Raw genomic sequence first — 15,365 nt, 5'->3', positions numbered from 1 at the left:
CTCTCGCTCAGCAATCAGCGGTTGTGCGGGAAATCGAGTGACCTTTGACCGAACTGTGGAATGTTAGTGCGCATAAGTCGTAAAACGCGTTCATGTATTCTCGATCAACTCCTCGTGCTGCAATAATGCGGATAATAGCAGCATCAAAATAATGCACATTTTTTTACTCCTCTCCCGTTCATGTAATCAAAATTTTACGACTTATTGCTCCTATTATCCGCATCCACGATTACCTGAAAGGGGTAATAGGCATAGATGTTTGTTAGTGGCATCAATTGTTTTTTGGGTTTTTTTAATTCATGGTGTGGTGCACATGCCCATGCATTGAATGTATAGCACATGGATGACTCAATCCAGTGGACTCCCATTATAACGCAGTTCTCAGGACCGGCAATCTTATTCCGTTTTATCAAAATTTTGCTATAACCAAACAAATTAAAAAAAAAAAAAAAAAAAAATGAGCGGATGATGTTGTGGCTTGAATACGTTCTTTGTTGTAATCAGAATTTTGGTATAACCGTGTTCACTACAATGGGAGTGCACTGTATCTTCAATTTGGGACAGTTGCTTAATTGTGACACTGGTCCTAATCCCTAGTCATTCTGATTAAGTGATGACAACTGTATATTTCATGCAAAACACACAGCAAATCATAAAACGCCATCGACTTGAAATACTGTTTATTGTGCACAATATGCCAGGTGTATCTTACTAACGACTTTCCTTTACTCTGTTTTGTGCAACTGAAGTGATGAGGAAGTAAATATCATGGAAGGACAGTTGATACTTTAAAAATTGATGCTGCACTAACAACACACTAGGCATTCCACACACAAAGTGACAAGCATGAGCGGTTTAGTGCAACTGCATCATTAAAGGGATTGTATAGTAATGGTTGAGATGGGGTTTCACATTTCCGACTTTTTTTTGCGAGATAATAAGAAACCTCGTATGAAAAATGAGAGAGCATACAATTCTGAGAGGAATTTATAGTTTATTTGATAAAAATTGGTTTTGAAATGGGTGAGATATCTCAAAACAAAAAGACCCTAATAAAAGGTTGTTAGGACCACTTTATTTCACTTATAAATTTTACCATGGACATCTCAGTCGGTTCAAAACCAATTTTCATCGAATAAACTCTGAATTTTTCTTATTAAGGCCACCGCACACTATACGACTTTGGTCGCACAACTGACCAACTTTGGATCTGAAATAAACAAGCATGTTTATTCTGAGGCTATTGTGATTTATTTCGGATCCAAAGTCGGTCAGTCGTGCAAAAGTCATAGAGTATGCAGTGGCCTTAAGAATTGCAAGTTCTTTCATATTTCATAGGTGACATTTAATTATCTTGCACAAAGTTAAAATATGAACCCTCAATCTCAACCAAAAACAACAGCATCCCTTTAAATGTGGAATACAGCTGCCCAAGCACATACACACCCAAGTAAATATAGGTTTAAAACAGAAGATGACAACTGTAAGAAAAATAATACCACCTTTTTTTCAGTCAGCATGATTTATTCGCAGCAAAAAACAAAAACAAAAACAAAAAACAATCATTCTTCAACTGCACACAGACCCTTTTTCTGCAAGAATTTCTAGCCTATACATATTAAATTTTGCACAGAAATGTACATATCTATAATTTAGTTCTCACTTTGAACAAGAGATAACATACTTTACACCTTTCTATTTGCAAACAATATAGGATGGAGCTTGGCAAATACAAAAAAAAAATGAAAACATTTCCATTTTCTCATTCAACCATGCTATACTACTAGCTGGAAAAGCAACAATAAAAATGAAATTACTGAGGCAAACTACTACATGGTCATAATCTTTCAGCAAAGGAAATTTCTTTTGTCATGATATTCTTTATTTTTGACACATTTTTAAACAAATTAGTCTTTCCTGTGTGCTCTCACATATATTTCAAATATGGCTAACTTTTCTTTTCATGGCTTCCCTTTACACCCTACAAGAATGTCTACAAGCATTTAATAAGTGCCAAGGAAACAAAAGCAGAAAAGAAATCTTGTCATGAAAACATACACAAGTAACTAGACACACTACAGACAGTGCTCTTTGGTAGGTACAACATGATTTCATAAGGCAAGTTACGTATCTCGGGAAGAAAACATCATTTCTCTGCAGTGGCAGTGGAAAAAAAAGAAGAGAAGTATGTAAGGATGTAAATTAAGGATGCTTGCTTTTAGGTCCGAAGTAACACACATGCGCATATGCGTGCGCGCACACACACACACATGCACACACTCACGCACGCACACACACAAACACGCACACAAATAAGAGTACAGGTTCAAAGCACAAAAAACAGGAATTACATGCAAATGCATTAGCATCATGATGTGAACCTAGAGCCGAGTATTTCGTAAATCTGCCTTGCTATATTGTAAAGTTGTAAAAGATATGAAATGCACTGAAGAGAATTCAAATGTATCGGTGACACATGCAGTGATCCTGAACTTATGAATTCGAAAAAGCACATAATTGAAAGAGTATTTGCACCTTTATAGGGGACTTTTGAAGAAAAATGACACACATCAAAACTTGAATATTTTCACCTTTCTATACACATGATGTCATTTTGCAACGTTAATACGCCGTTTTTCAGAGAAATATATGCTCATGTCAGTCAAAAATCTACACGGAGCCAATGCATACTAAATATACAGATCAATACCCTATATCTGTCACTTACGTGTAACTTAATCATATTAAAGTAAATTTTTGTCTCATTATATACTGCACAAAAGCAGAAGAAGAGGTCATGAAAATAGAGTCTCAGATCTAAGTTATGTATATAATCTTCTCTTTACTTTCTCTTCTCTCTCAACTACAAAACCTTAAGGCAAGCATATCTTTAGTTAGGTTATGATACAATCAATAAATGTTTAAATATCATAACAACATTTGGATCTCAGTGCTAAATCAAGTTCTGTTTGACAACAACGTACAGCTGGAGAAATGACAGATCCTTTCTCACCTATTGACTTTCAGTCTATGGCACTTTACAGTTGCTTGTTCTTTCACTGTCAGCTAGACAGGTTAGTCTCTAGTCAAGCCAGAAAGAGTAATATTTGCTGTTGACACAGTGTGAGTCTTATCAAAGGCTGTTGACACAGTATGAGTCTTATCAAAGGCAACTGTCTACTGCTGAAGTGAATGTTGGTAAGTCTTGCACATTCCATCCTCTCAACTGGCCTTTTTATCATGCAAGGAAAAAAAAAATCCAATCAAAATGAGCTAGCTCAACAGAGGATGAACTGCATGAATTTTGATGCTTCTAAAACATAAAAAAACAGATAAAGTTTGTTCCATAGGTTGCATATTAAAACCTCTGACTGAAAGAAGTACTTGACAACCACATAATTTTGGAAAGAGAGACATGGAAAATAAAGAGAAATCTATTACATCATAGAAAAAAAAATCTGAGTGCAGAAGGAAAACATATGCAACAACACACTTTATGTGGTATGATTGTCTGTACTTAAACCTAATGCTTACACAAAACTTACATTTCAGTACATGGCTACAATGTATTGTATTGTATTGTATTGATGGCTCCCTTTTGCGTGCTTGGCCTTTTCACTTTTCATTCACACTGCTATATATTGACCCTGCATCAAAAAAAAAAAACCAACAAAAAGTTGCACAGCATGATTTCATGCGAGGACTCAAAATAGGTGAAAAAGGTTAACCTAGGTCAATCCTGAGTTTTTCATATGTTCTGAAAGAGCGATTCTTCTTCTCCTTCATTATTCTAAAGTTTGGGATCATTAAAATGAATGGGAGACTGTGTTTCTATTAGTTTTTCTAGAACACATTTTCTTTTTTGAATAGAATAGTGTGATTAAGGTGTGTCTTAGAGGCCAATTTTCATTACTTAAATACACTCTTCATCTTAAATTCTAATAACATTTGAAAGGATACTCCTACTGCTTTGACAGTTGTTTTTAGTCATGGATGGGATGTGTTAATAGAGCACAACAAATTTTAGTTCCATACATTCATCCCTTCACTGTTATTGCTATGGAGTTTCACAACCTGTTTTTTGTCCCATTCATTGCAAAGAGCAATGCTTGGTAAAATTAAGCACTTGAATAGACCCAATAAACTTCAGAGCCTCTTTTCTCAGTGCACACTTTTCCAGAATGTGTGCTTTCTTTCCAATATTACAATAGGTTAGGAGAGTCTACTTAAATTGAGTTATACATCATTGTAAAGCTCTAAGTCTGCTCTTTCAGAATCTGCCCTGAACTAAAAATCCATGTCTGGCAACTTTGTGCTGGTTTTGTGATACAGGGTCACAAATGATGTCAGTATAGCCTCATCAGCAGAAAGATCTCAAGTGCAAATGAATGAGCTCACAGAAAAACCAGAATAATTCAAAAGGCATATTCTTTTCGATTTTCAGACCAAACTCTGAAATGAAAAGTATTTCCCAACAGAATCCAGTTCAGTCTTTAGCTGGTAGACAATTAAGCAAGTCATCTAAGAATATCTGAACATTCATTTCATCTAAACATCACTACCTCTATATCACGCTTAGCCAGTTGAACTCTAGATCTCCTGTTAAAAAAAAATACATATGTAAATAAAAAATTAAAAAATGCTTATAAAATCTATTCAATGAGTGCCTTGGAATGATTGACATCTCCCTGAAACTCTGGGAGCAGACAGACACATTTCAGATCGCTGTGATCAAAAGCTGTGATCAAAAGCATGAAGAGCTTCTTGTGGTCAGATTGCTCAATAACATAAAAGCTCTCACTCTCTGGTTACTCTGAGGCAAACATCTCTTCCCCCCCCCCCCCCCCTCCCCCCACAAAAAAAAAATAATTGATTAAAAAAAACTAAATAAAATGAATACATAAGAAATAAATAAAAATTGTAAGAACAAAAAGTGGCAAGTAGATAGCTATTCTCTTCACTAAAATATCACAAGGTATCTCAAAAGGCTAGGAGAAAAATGACATGAAAAACATTACAACTACAAATTTAGATGGAAGTACAAACTTTCACTCCTCATTACTTGCAAAAACTGGCAATAATTCTGAATACACTAACACTGTGTGAAGCTGAATACAATTCACTGACTTTATGTGTATTGATATCTTCTGAATACTAGGGAAATCTCTTACATATTGAAGTATAGATGGCAATGTGAATGTCTGAATACCATACTGAGAGGCAGAAGTGCCATCTTTGGACTGATCTTGCACTTAAAATATGAAAACTTAAGACAAAGCATACCTGAATACATGTCAGCATGACTTTTACTTCATGGTTTACCGTCATTAATTACAACATGGGTTGTATGACTATCAGAATACAAGCCATTATGAAAGCCCAACTGATGGTGATGTTGTGTCATCTCAACTGCAAATATCCTAAACCCTTGATTATATCAGCCATGGATATGAATCTGACAGGACAATTTGATGCATCACTTTGATACAGGTTCCTTGAGTCATTCTAACCTTTTGGAATCATCTGTAGTAATGCAAGTACAGAAAAGGTTACATGCTTTGAAAACCTTCTATTCCCAGAATAATAAGATACTCAGCAAACTAGTGGAGTGTATCACAATACATTTTTTCTTTTTTTTTTTCACAGCAGATATGTCGCTAAGTGTCCTTAAACCATGTGGTTACAATTTTTTTAAACTCCTAAACGATTATGGCAATCACGATATCTTCAATAATCTTGTGAATGGAAAAAAAGTGGTTCAAAAATGTTGGCAGTATTCCATAACCATAGCAACAATCAGAGGTTTACACTTTTCATTACACAACGGCTGTATAATATAGCGACATGATGATTTGAGAGAACTTACTAAGACTACATCATAGCTTCTCTGGTGGCCGAAAAATGTATTGTACATTCAAATCAAGGGTAAAGGTTAAAGGTAGTCATCCATCGCAGGAAGTGGTTTCTTGCATACTCCTCTGCATCTCTGTGCCATGGCTTACAATGATGGTAGGTGACTATGGATCGTGATGCTTGTTTATTGGGGGTGACATGGAAACAAAAAGACACGCTTATCGCACACGAACACAAACAACTAACTCTAGCTCCCGTAGTGATCGATTGCATGATAAATGGTCTTGTGTCGCGATACTATGCAACGTTGTAGGAACCCAGTATCTAAGTGGGTTTGAAACATATGTCATCTGCAGTTCATTCCACTCTAAATACTTCCCACATATCACAATGAAATAATGATGACAGCAAATAATTCATGAATCTGTGCAATAAATTAAGAAATCTATTCATTCAAATAATTACCATTCTTCTTTTGCTTTTTTCTTTTCTTTTCTTTCCATTTTTTTTTTACAAAGGAGTGATTATATCACATCTTGTGTATTAAAAATATCATGATTCCATGCACTCTCAGACATATTGTTGCTTAGCTACACTCAAAAGTGCCTACACTCAAAAGTGCATACACACACACACACACACACACACACACACACACACACATACACTCAAATTCAAACACACATCAATTTTCCTGGGTTACAGAAAAACCATGATTGCCACTGAATTTATCTTGTGTAAGTTCATGCTACTGTCACTTTCTTGTGAAGACACGTTCTAGAAAATAAACGACAAGATTTACAACAATGTTCTTTTACATGTGAGAGAGGCAAATGTAAACTTTGCAAGTTTACGCTACAATGACGAACACAAGTGGCCAGTCTTGGACTGCAGTTCTTTCACACATGGGATGAAAAGAGGAGGCTTAGTTGCTCTCCTCCTAAACTACAAGTGAGAGATGAAAAGTTCTTTAATAGCTGTCCTGTGCTTGGAGATCACAAGGTACCACCAGGATCTCTCCTTTTCTCTTTCGATGTCTGTGCAACGGACGTGATCGGCTTCAGGCAAGTGTTTTCTTCCAAGCAAACGTCTTTTGAGTGTATATGGCAGAGTTATTCATTGTCTATGTCGGCAATGACTGAATAGAATTAATGATATCCTGGGTATGTCCATCTGATCATCCCCAGGCTGCATGCTGGCTTGGAAAACATCAGCAACTCGTCACCAAATGATAAAAAGATATGCCAAAAACAACGAGACCCTGCATTGCTGCTGGGCAGGTGGTCAGAGGGTGATCGTTTCCAGTGTCTAAGAATAGTTCACACAAATTGCACTAAAGTGCTACAGTCTCCACATGATCAGAAACCGAATCATCATGCTCCTGTCCGGAGCGTAAACGCACTGGGCACACAGCACAGGGTGGTCATCGGTCAGTCAGGACTGGCTGATGGAATGACCGCTGCTACCAGGGCTACAGCATCTGACTGGATGGGATCCAGATTGGTCTTCGCTGCTCAATGTCAATAGTCTTCTTGACGTGGTTGGAGATGCTGGCCAGGTTTCCCCCATGAATGATTTCTGCAGAGACAAGTCAACCACATATCACATTTAGTCATGACGCTATTGTCAATGCCTTCCATAAATAATAACTGACTCAACATCAAATTAATTTAGTACAGTTTTCTTTTCTTTTCTTTAACACACTTCAATACTGCTTCTGAAACCAATGACATAATAAGGCATTCTGCTGATTTTGCATGGACCACATTCGTCACCCCTTTCATTCATAATCGTACATTGCACAAAATACCATAAAGTGATACAAATAAAAATAAACCCATGAAAATAGAAAATTATAAACAAGAAAACAAAAAAAGCACGATTTTAGCAGCATTATATTGTAGACAATTGGACTGCCAATCAAATGTAAGAAGTGTAGATATCTAGAACTATTTGAAGTATGAATACTTTGGAATTACATTTTACTCAAAGTTCATCATTTTTTCAAAATTGTCTTCAGCCATATAAGCCACAAAAATATAAGAACCACAGTTTCTTCTGACATATCTCAGTGCACAGACCTTTCAGCAATTTCTTTTTCTTTTATTTTTTGGGTAATGGGGGGGGGGGGAGGGAGGGGAGGGAGGGGGACTACAGCTGGGTGACCGTGGCTCACCTGTGAAGATTGACTTGTATTCCTGCTCAATCTTGCTGGCCATCTCAAACATCTCCTTGGCCTGTTTGTGGGTGACACGCTCACGAAGGAAGTGAGGATCTTTCTGCTCCCTGAGGACCAATTCAATTCAATTCAATTCAATTCAATTCAATTCAATTCAATTCAATTCAATTCAATTCAATTCAATTCAATTCAATTCAATTCAATTCAAAGCATTTATTCAGTAATAACAATCATTTGAATATACAATATAAAAATTACCAACAATATAAACTGAGCACAGAGAGAATAAGCATACTAAAAAAGGCACAAAACCAAAATGATGAAAGTTACTGACAATATCAAAGGAACGTGGAGAGAACGGAACATACTAAACAGACAAACATACCATTTGATCAAAGGTTGTTGTTTTTTTTTTCCTTATCCATTAATTAATTTTTTTCTGTTCCTATAAATATGAATGGAATTCAACTTGCTGGTCATTCATGCAGCTTTATTCTTTTTTTCTGGCCGACATGATTTGAAAGCAGATTGCATACAAGAATGCATGAATTAAACAGATTGCATACAAGAATGCATGAATTAAACAGATTGCATACAAGAATGCATGAATTAAACAGATTGCATACAAGAATGCATGAATTAAACAGATTGCATATGAGAATGCCTGACACACAACTACTGTAGATGCGATACATAATCAAAATCTAAGGCACTCCAAAAAATGATCAGAAAACCATTTATGACACTCCCTCCAAATCTGTTATTATTCACACAACAACAAAATAAAAATTTAAAAACAAACAAACGAACGACCCCGGTAATTTCTCTTCTCTGCAAATTTTATACATGTACATATGTACTCCTATCCCCTAGAATGTCACTCTTCCGTTTCTGTATCTCATATAAAACATTGCATGACCACACATTTCAAATTTCCTGTATCATCATACGCAAGCAATATATGAATGGGAAAACTTGAGTAAAGGAGAACGAAACAACAGCTAAAGTATACATAAACAAATGAAACTACTTGTAAGAAACAACAAAATGCCAATGTCAGCCCCCAAAACACAAAAGTATAACTTACTTGATGCTCTTGATGGACTTAAACTTGACAAAAATGACAATGGGGTGGAGCTGAAGGCTCTTCAGTCTCTCAGCTACGGCTGGGTTGACATTGTCCATCATACAGTGACATCCCTACAGGAAAGGCATGTACAGAGATAGGATTATACCGAGGCTAATAAAGCTGGAATGCAGAAGAGTTGGAAGAGTTGCCTGGTCAGGTACTTGATAATTTCCCCGTGTACAAGTTATTGGTACACTCATCAATTCCAACACAGATAAAAACAATGTTTACACCATCATAATCATCAATCCGTGACAGATGCTGTGATGGAACTGTTGGTGCTTTATCTCCCTCTTTCTACTGAAAAAAAAAAAAAATGATTATGAAATGATTCCTGTAATACATAATGCTTTCAATGCACCAAAACAAATACAAAACACAATGTTGAATCATGATGCATTCTTGCTATTTTTCACATAAAGTAGCATCTGCACTTGGAAAATGATGGCAAGTTATTCTCAGTCTCTTGCAGCTGTCTCCTTCCAAAGTCCTTGTACAAGAGAGAGTAGTGCTTAAAGAAAGAAGCAACACTCACCTTCTTGCAGATGTCCTTGATTGTGGCTGTGTAGATGACCTCAAACATGTTTTCCTTGCGCTGGAAGTCGACAATCAACCCACTCTCGATGTCTTTCTCAAGCAGTTGGTGGGGCGACTGGTCCATTTCTGATCACAAAGTAAATAGACAGGTAATTGTTAATTTTATGACCAACAGATAACAAGTGTACCCTAACCGGATTAGTAGTGTAAATGAAAGACAACACAATCTACAATGTTTAAGAAAAATGCATGAAGGGAGCATAGTTTGAATTCTACATGCAGGTGTAGAACATGAGGTGAGGCAAAAATTTCTCCTTTCCGCATGGTTTGATATGATACAAAGTTTATAAAGACACTCTCCCTCATTACTTCACAAGGAAAGATACAAGCATTGATTTAAAAAAAGGTGAAACTTGAGCAATTAACTTGATAAAACATTTCTTTTTTCCGTAGCTAGCCACTGACATATTTTCCTGCTAGAGACCATGTGTGATAGCCATAAATAATGCACCTCAATGCTGCACAAAACGAAAATTGATACGTTCAAATCTACATTAATGCAGTTTGCAGAGCCACACTGTAGAGTTTGATATGATAACTGGAATTCGTTAGCAGTCTTTATACCTACAATGTTGGAGAAAGGCCTAGTATGTCATAGATATTGGTATCATGATTAATCCTGTATTAGAATGAATAGTGTTGACAGGCCAGCCCTTGAATGAAGTTTACTGCAACTTATTTAGTCTTTCTAATTCACACGCTCATAGCAGGAAAGCATGCATACAATATCCTTGAGTTCTCTGACATGAAAGATAGGGTTCTTACGTCAAATTTAGACAGTATAAAGATTGGAAAGACAGCCGTTGTTTGTGCTCCTTTTTGCGTGACTGCAAACACTGTAAGCCAGCCCTCTTTCAGGGACTCACAAGGGGTGTGACACGACCTCTACCAAGTTTGCTTCATTCAACTGAGTGCACAATGAAATCTCATGCACAGGTTTTGGCTAAAAACAAGGAAATTACACAGAGCGAGTCCAAGGTGTTGCGGGGAAAAAAAGACTCTGAAGAATATATATATATATATACATTTTTTTAACAAACCATTTCTTTTGCTTCCACAAATTGATTGCTGTAAGTACAAAGCTGAGAAAGTAGAATGCATTTACACATGACATTTCTAAAACCAGATTAATGCAAGCTTTTAAAGGAAGACTAGATTGTCATTTGACTGCTACTGCCCATGTATTCATACATGAAACCATAATTTACAGCTTATCAAAGGGACCTTCATAACTTCTGTATGACTTCTTTAGATATAACAACATCACCTTATTTGACACAATTCATCATGTCATATATGACATCATAGCAAGAAAGAACATGTTGGTAATTTCTGATACCAAACATGTATTGTCCTGGATAAAAGACATGACACTTGGAGTATGTGACCATGCCACGCATTAGGAGGTGCACATAATAGAAGTCACAGAATACCCATTACCAAAATGCAATGTTGCACGCAGGTCCAATATCTCCTAACTTTCCTAACGACATCAAGAATGACTTGGAGCCGACAGCCTTTTTCGTGGCATGAAATTTTCGCGAATTGCCACTGGCGTTCAATGCACATAGTGTAAACAAGAAATTTCGCATGCATTTTAATTTCGCGAACCTTGGCGCTCGCGAAATTCGCGAAATTAAAATGCATGCGAACATTCCTCATTTTACAGTACTCACTGGAGTGGACCCGGGTGTAGAGATTTGGCGACTCGTCCATGATCTTCAGCGAAACTTTCTCCACCAACGGTCCAAGAAGTATAACTGGCCGCTTGATGTGCACTGGTAGGCGGTAAAACAGAAAGCGCTATGTTTAGAATGATCTATGCCAAAGGTTGTCACTTCCTAAACTGGCAACACAAATGCTACATTCAATGCATGCTACCAGCAGTCTTGAAATCTACCTAAAAACCACTAAGAAAACTTTGCCTGCAAAGATTCAGCGGAATATTGACATTGAAGGCATGAATCTTCTCTTTGTAAACCTGTCACTGTATTACATCACATGTGTCTATAAGCGTAGTCATGTCTTGGAATGGGCTTTACCAAGCTGTACTAAGCTGTACTAGACTTGCATAATTTCCTGTTTCATTTGTATGACAGCTTTGCTTGAGAGGAAGAATTCCAGACTAAAGAATAATTCAAGAAATATGCAAATGTATGCAGCACTACTACTGCAGATGTTTCCCGTGACAGCTTAATTTCCATGAAGAAATATGGTGCTCGTACATTCATGGAAAGTCAATATCTGTATACTGGTTACAGCATCAGTGATATTTTTATTCCCATAGTGCATATTTACAAACATTCCAATCATACAGTGATATGAACATTGACTTACTGTCTAGCCGCTCCACACGTTGATAGGTCATGATGGTTTCTGCCGTGATGAAAAGTGAACACAATGAGAAGTTTATTACTTCTTTGTTTCAACACTGCATATTTCTAAGATATCGTTTTTACACTGCATTCTGGTGACATACGCATTCACATTGATAATTTTACACTTTTAACTTTCACTAATCAAACAAAAGAGGTAGGAAAAAGTGGGGGGGGGGTGTGGTCGGAATGAGACAGAGGTAGAGGAAGGGGAAGGAAGAAGTAGGGGTTGGACAAGAGAGTAGGTGAGGCAAGGGGAGGTGGGATGATACATCAGTTCGAAGTTCCACTATGTGCAGGGGGTAGAAAATGCTCATTAATGGTAGCAGACATGACCAGATTTTAAATTCACAGTGACAAGCATATTATGTCATGATTATTCATGATGAAATCCATATAACTGGCACTTGCCAGGACGACCACCTGACAGCAACGAAGTGCTTATTAAAGCCTAGCACTTGACAATATCAATAGAAAAGGTTTGTTAATTGCATTCAATGTAAAACCCTGAAATGGATGCTTCCCCATGTGTAAATTGACGGGCCATTCTAGTCACCTGGTCTACACAGGTTCATTCTTTCTTTGAATATGAACTGTTACCTCGAGAACCATAATGTCACTTTGAGGAGTTAAGTGCCTAGCCAACTGAGAAAAAAGAAAGGTCCTTTGTTCAAATGTGCACACGAGCCAATTACGAACTGGCTTGCAGGAATAGAAGTAGGTGTTGGACAGGGGTTCATGCCAGGGAAGGACAGAGGGAAGGAGTAAGGGTGAAGTGGGGTCGGAGTAAGGCTAAGGGTAGAGCCAAGTGAAGGCTGGGGACCTTACCCTCTAGGATAGGCACATTGCTCATGGACCCCTCGCTGAGCTCCCGGCTGTCCTTGGAGTTGTTGTGCTGGTGCTTGGGCTTCTTGCGCTTGAGGAAGCTGCGGCGGGCGCTGCCAGAGATCCGGCCGTACTTCAGCTCCTCCTCCTGGTTGCTCTCGGAGCGCAGACGCCGCGTCATCATCTCACGTTGCATGCTGGAATGAACAAAATAACAAAACAAACCATGATGAATACAGTCTTATGGATCAAGGACAGCTCTCAAAAATATATTAGTCCTATGATTTCAGACAGCATCGTTTGGTAAAATCACGTCAAAGCAACCACCACAATTTCTTTTCCCCCATTATCTTTCCAAATGTATAAATATCTAACTAAAGAATATTCATTCCTTACACTACAATTCCAGTGAGGCCAGTAGACATATTACCACGCTGTTCCACTATGATACAAAGAGGAGCATACCAGTCTCACTGGCAATACTAAATCACTCCATATCAGAAAGCTATCATGTTGGAGCAGGACAGTACAGCAAGAACACAGGACTACAGCATTTCCCACTGAGACAACACTTTCGTAGTCTCCTCTGAATTCTCACCAGCAAGTCTGAGTAGAAGCATCTTAATTGAGCTCTTATTTAACTAGCTGAGCAACGTTAAATTCAATCGCTATACAGCAATACCAGTTTGTACACTCTTCGTGCAAAAGAAGAAGAAAAAAACCTTTCAACTTCAGTGTTCCACCCTCAACTTTCCCAATCAATGTGCTCACTCCCTCCCACACAAGCCATATGTGCTACTCAAAAGGGATTAAAAAAAAAATAGGGGGGGGGGATGGAGATCGATGTGCTTATTTGCGTAGGGGCATCACACTGAAAAAGGCCATTGTGTGAAAATAATGAGTGAGATGGAAGCATAAAGGGTAAATCCAAATAGAGTCAGGTGAATAACAATGCAATCAGTCATAGAGGGAAGAATGAATCAATCAGTGTGACATTGTGCACTCAGGTACTTGACTAATTTAGGGAAGAGCCAGCATTGTTTTGGTTTGGGGTTTTTAACACACAAAAGTGCACAAGAGCCTACTCTCCTTATACAGTGATCAAGATGACACAGGCAATTAGGAATGGTAGATTTTGCCATGATCTAAATTACTGAATTTGCAGAAGTGTGATACATGCCAAAGAAATTTCTGGCTCAAATAACTTGAAAAAGAAAACACTTGTGTTGGTGGAATATATTACTTTTTATCTGAATATTCAGTTTTAGTAGTCCTTGCCTGATGACAGTATTTCAATGTTTGTTTTTCTTGTCTTTTGCACTCTTTGGGAAAAATAGACCCACAATTCGTCCACCACAGTCAGCCCGAACAAAACATGAAACTCAAGCTGTCAAATTACCTGAGAGCTACAGCTTGAGGGGTTCACGGGCTGCTATAAATGGACAATGACATTTTGATTCTGAGTGGCTTGCCAGTTTCATCATTGACAATGCGATACATGATGAACAAGCTTTGTACGACAGTTTCAACATAGGAGCTGTATGTTGACTCAGATTTTCAGTGTGAAGCTACATCTCATGTCAAGTTTAAGTTCTTTGGATTCTTACAAAAAGACTCTTGTTTTGTTTGTTTTATTAACCAAACAGGCAGTAATCATTCAGGTGACTGTAACTAGAAACTGTCTATATTAATATACATGGTATACAGAATATGCACATAACATTAATAACTCAAGAAAATAGTTAAGAATCTTCAAAGTACAACAAATCAAGGAAAATATCTTTACAATTCATACTTATTTTCATTATGCATGAATCTAAAAACCAAGAGTCAAAATTCAATTTTTCCTTCTCCAACACACATTTATCAAAGCAAAAGATGAATTGTAATGTTATATTCCTGCCATATCACACAAAATCGCATCCACCAACCAAAAAACTAAAATGCAGCCGTGTCTTAGTGTGAGCAAACGTAAAGGACACTTACGCCGATTTGCTGGGAATCTGGCAACACTTCTTCTTGTGCCCCTCCTGGTCGATGAGCCAGACATTGTACGTGCCAATCACACCCTTGTACATGGTGTCATCCACCAGCATGATATCGTCCCGCTTGAAGCTGAAGTGGCCATCCTTGTCACTCGGATTGTCAATGAGGGCCTTGATAAAAAGCTTGTCGGGGTGGCGGCTTTGAATCCTGTTGAACTCTGCATTGCATGTCAAGGAGATTTGCAATGGATGAGGTTAAGTTTCCGCACCGTCAGAGGTTTCAAATATCAACATTTACACTGTTCCAGTGTAAGAAGAAAAGGTCATGTTAATAATAATAGTAATTATAATAACAATAATACCTGAAACATGCTGTGGACAGGTTTCGTCCAGGACAAGAGACCCATGGGCATGGCACCAAG

General features: G+C 37.6%; 1 protein-coding gene across 1 annotated transcript in view; it reads right to left on the bottom strand.

Moving 5' to 3' along the window:
* Positions 1–6,465: 6,465 nt before the first annotated feature.
* The window catches only part of LOC139742253 (disks large homolog 5-like), a 31,593-nt gene continuing 22,693 nt past the window's right edge, over positions 6,466–15,365 (bottom strand). The window contains exons 15-22 of the mRNA XM_071652832.1: positions 14,945–15,161; positions 12,962–13,155; positions 12,096–12,134; positions 11,435–11,536; positions 9,697–9,824; positions 9,120–9,232; positions 8,030–8,139; positions 6,466–7,431 (exon numbers count right to left, since the gene is read on the bottom strand). Of these exons, the coding sequence (XP_071508933.1) occupies positions 7,325–7,431; positions 8,030–8,139; positions 9,120–9,232; positions 9,697–9,824; positions 11,435–11,536; positions 12,096–12,134; positions 12,962–13,155; positions 14,945–15,161 (1,010 nt within the window). The 3' untranslated portion in view covers positions 6,466–7,324. The remainder of the gene's footprint in view (positions 7,432–8,029; positions 8,140–9,119; positions 9,233–9,696; positions 9,825–11,434; positions 11,537–12,095; positions 12,135–12,961; positions 13,156–14,944; positions 15,162–15,365) is intronic.

This window comes from Diadema antillarum, unplaced genomic scaffold, assembly GCF_040938485.1.
Source record: "Diadema antillarum isolate AM-2024a unplaced genomic scaffold, OU_Dant_1.0 seq00000989_RagTag, whole genome shotgun sequence".
NCBI lineage: Eukaryota > Metazoa > Echinodermata > Echinoidea > Diadematoida > Diadematidae > Diadema > Diadema antillarum.
The sequence above is the reverse complement of the archived record's forward strand: the minus strand, read 5'-3'. Positions and strand labels throughout refer to the sequence as shown.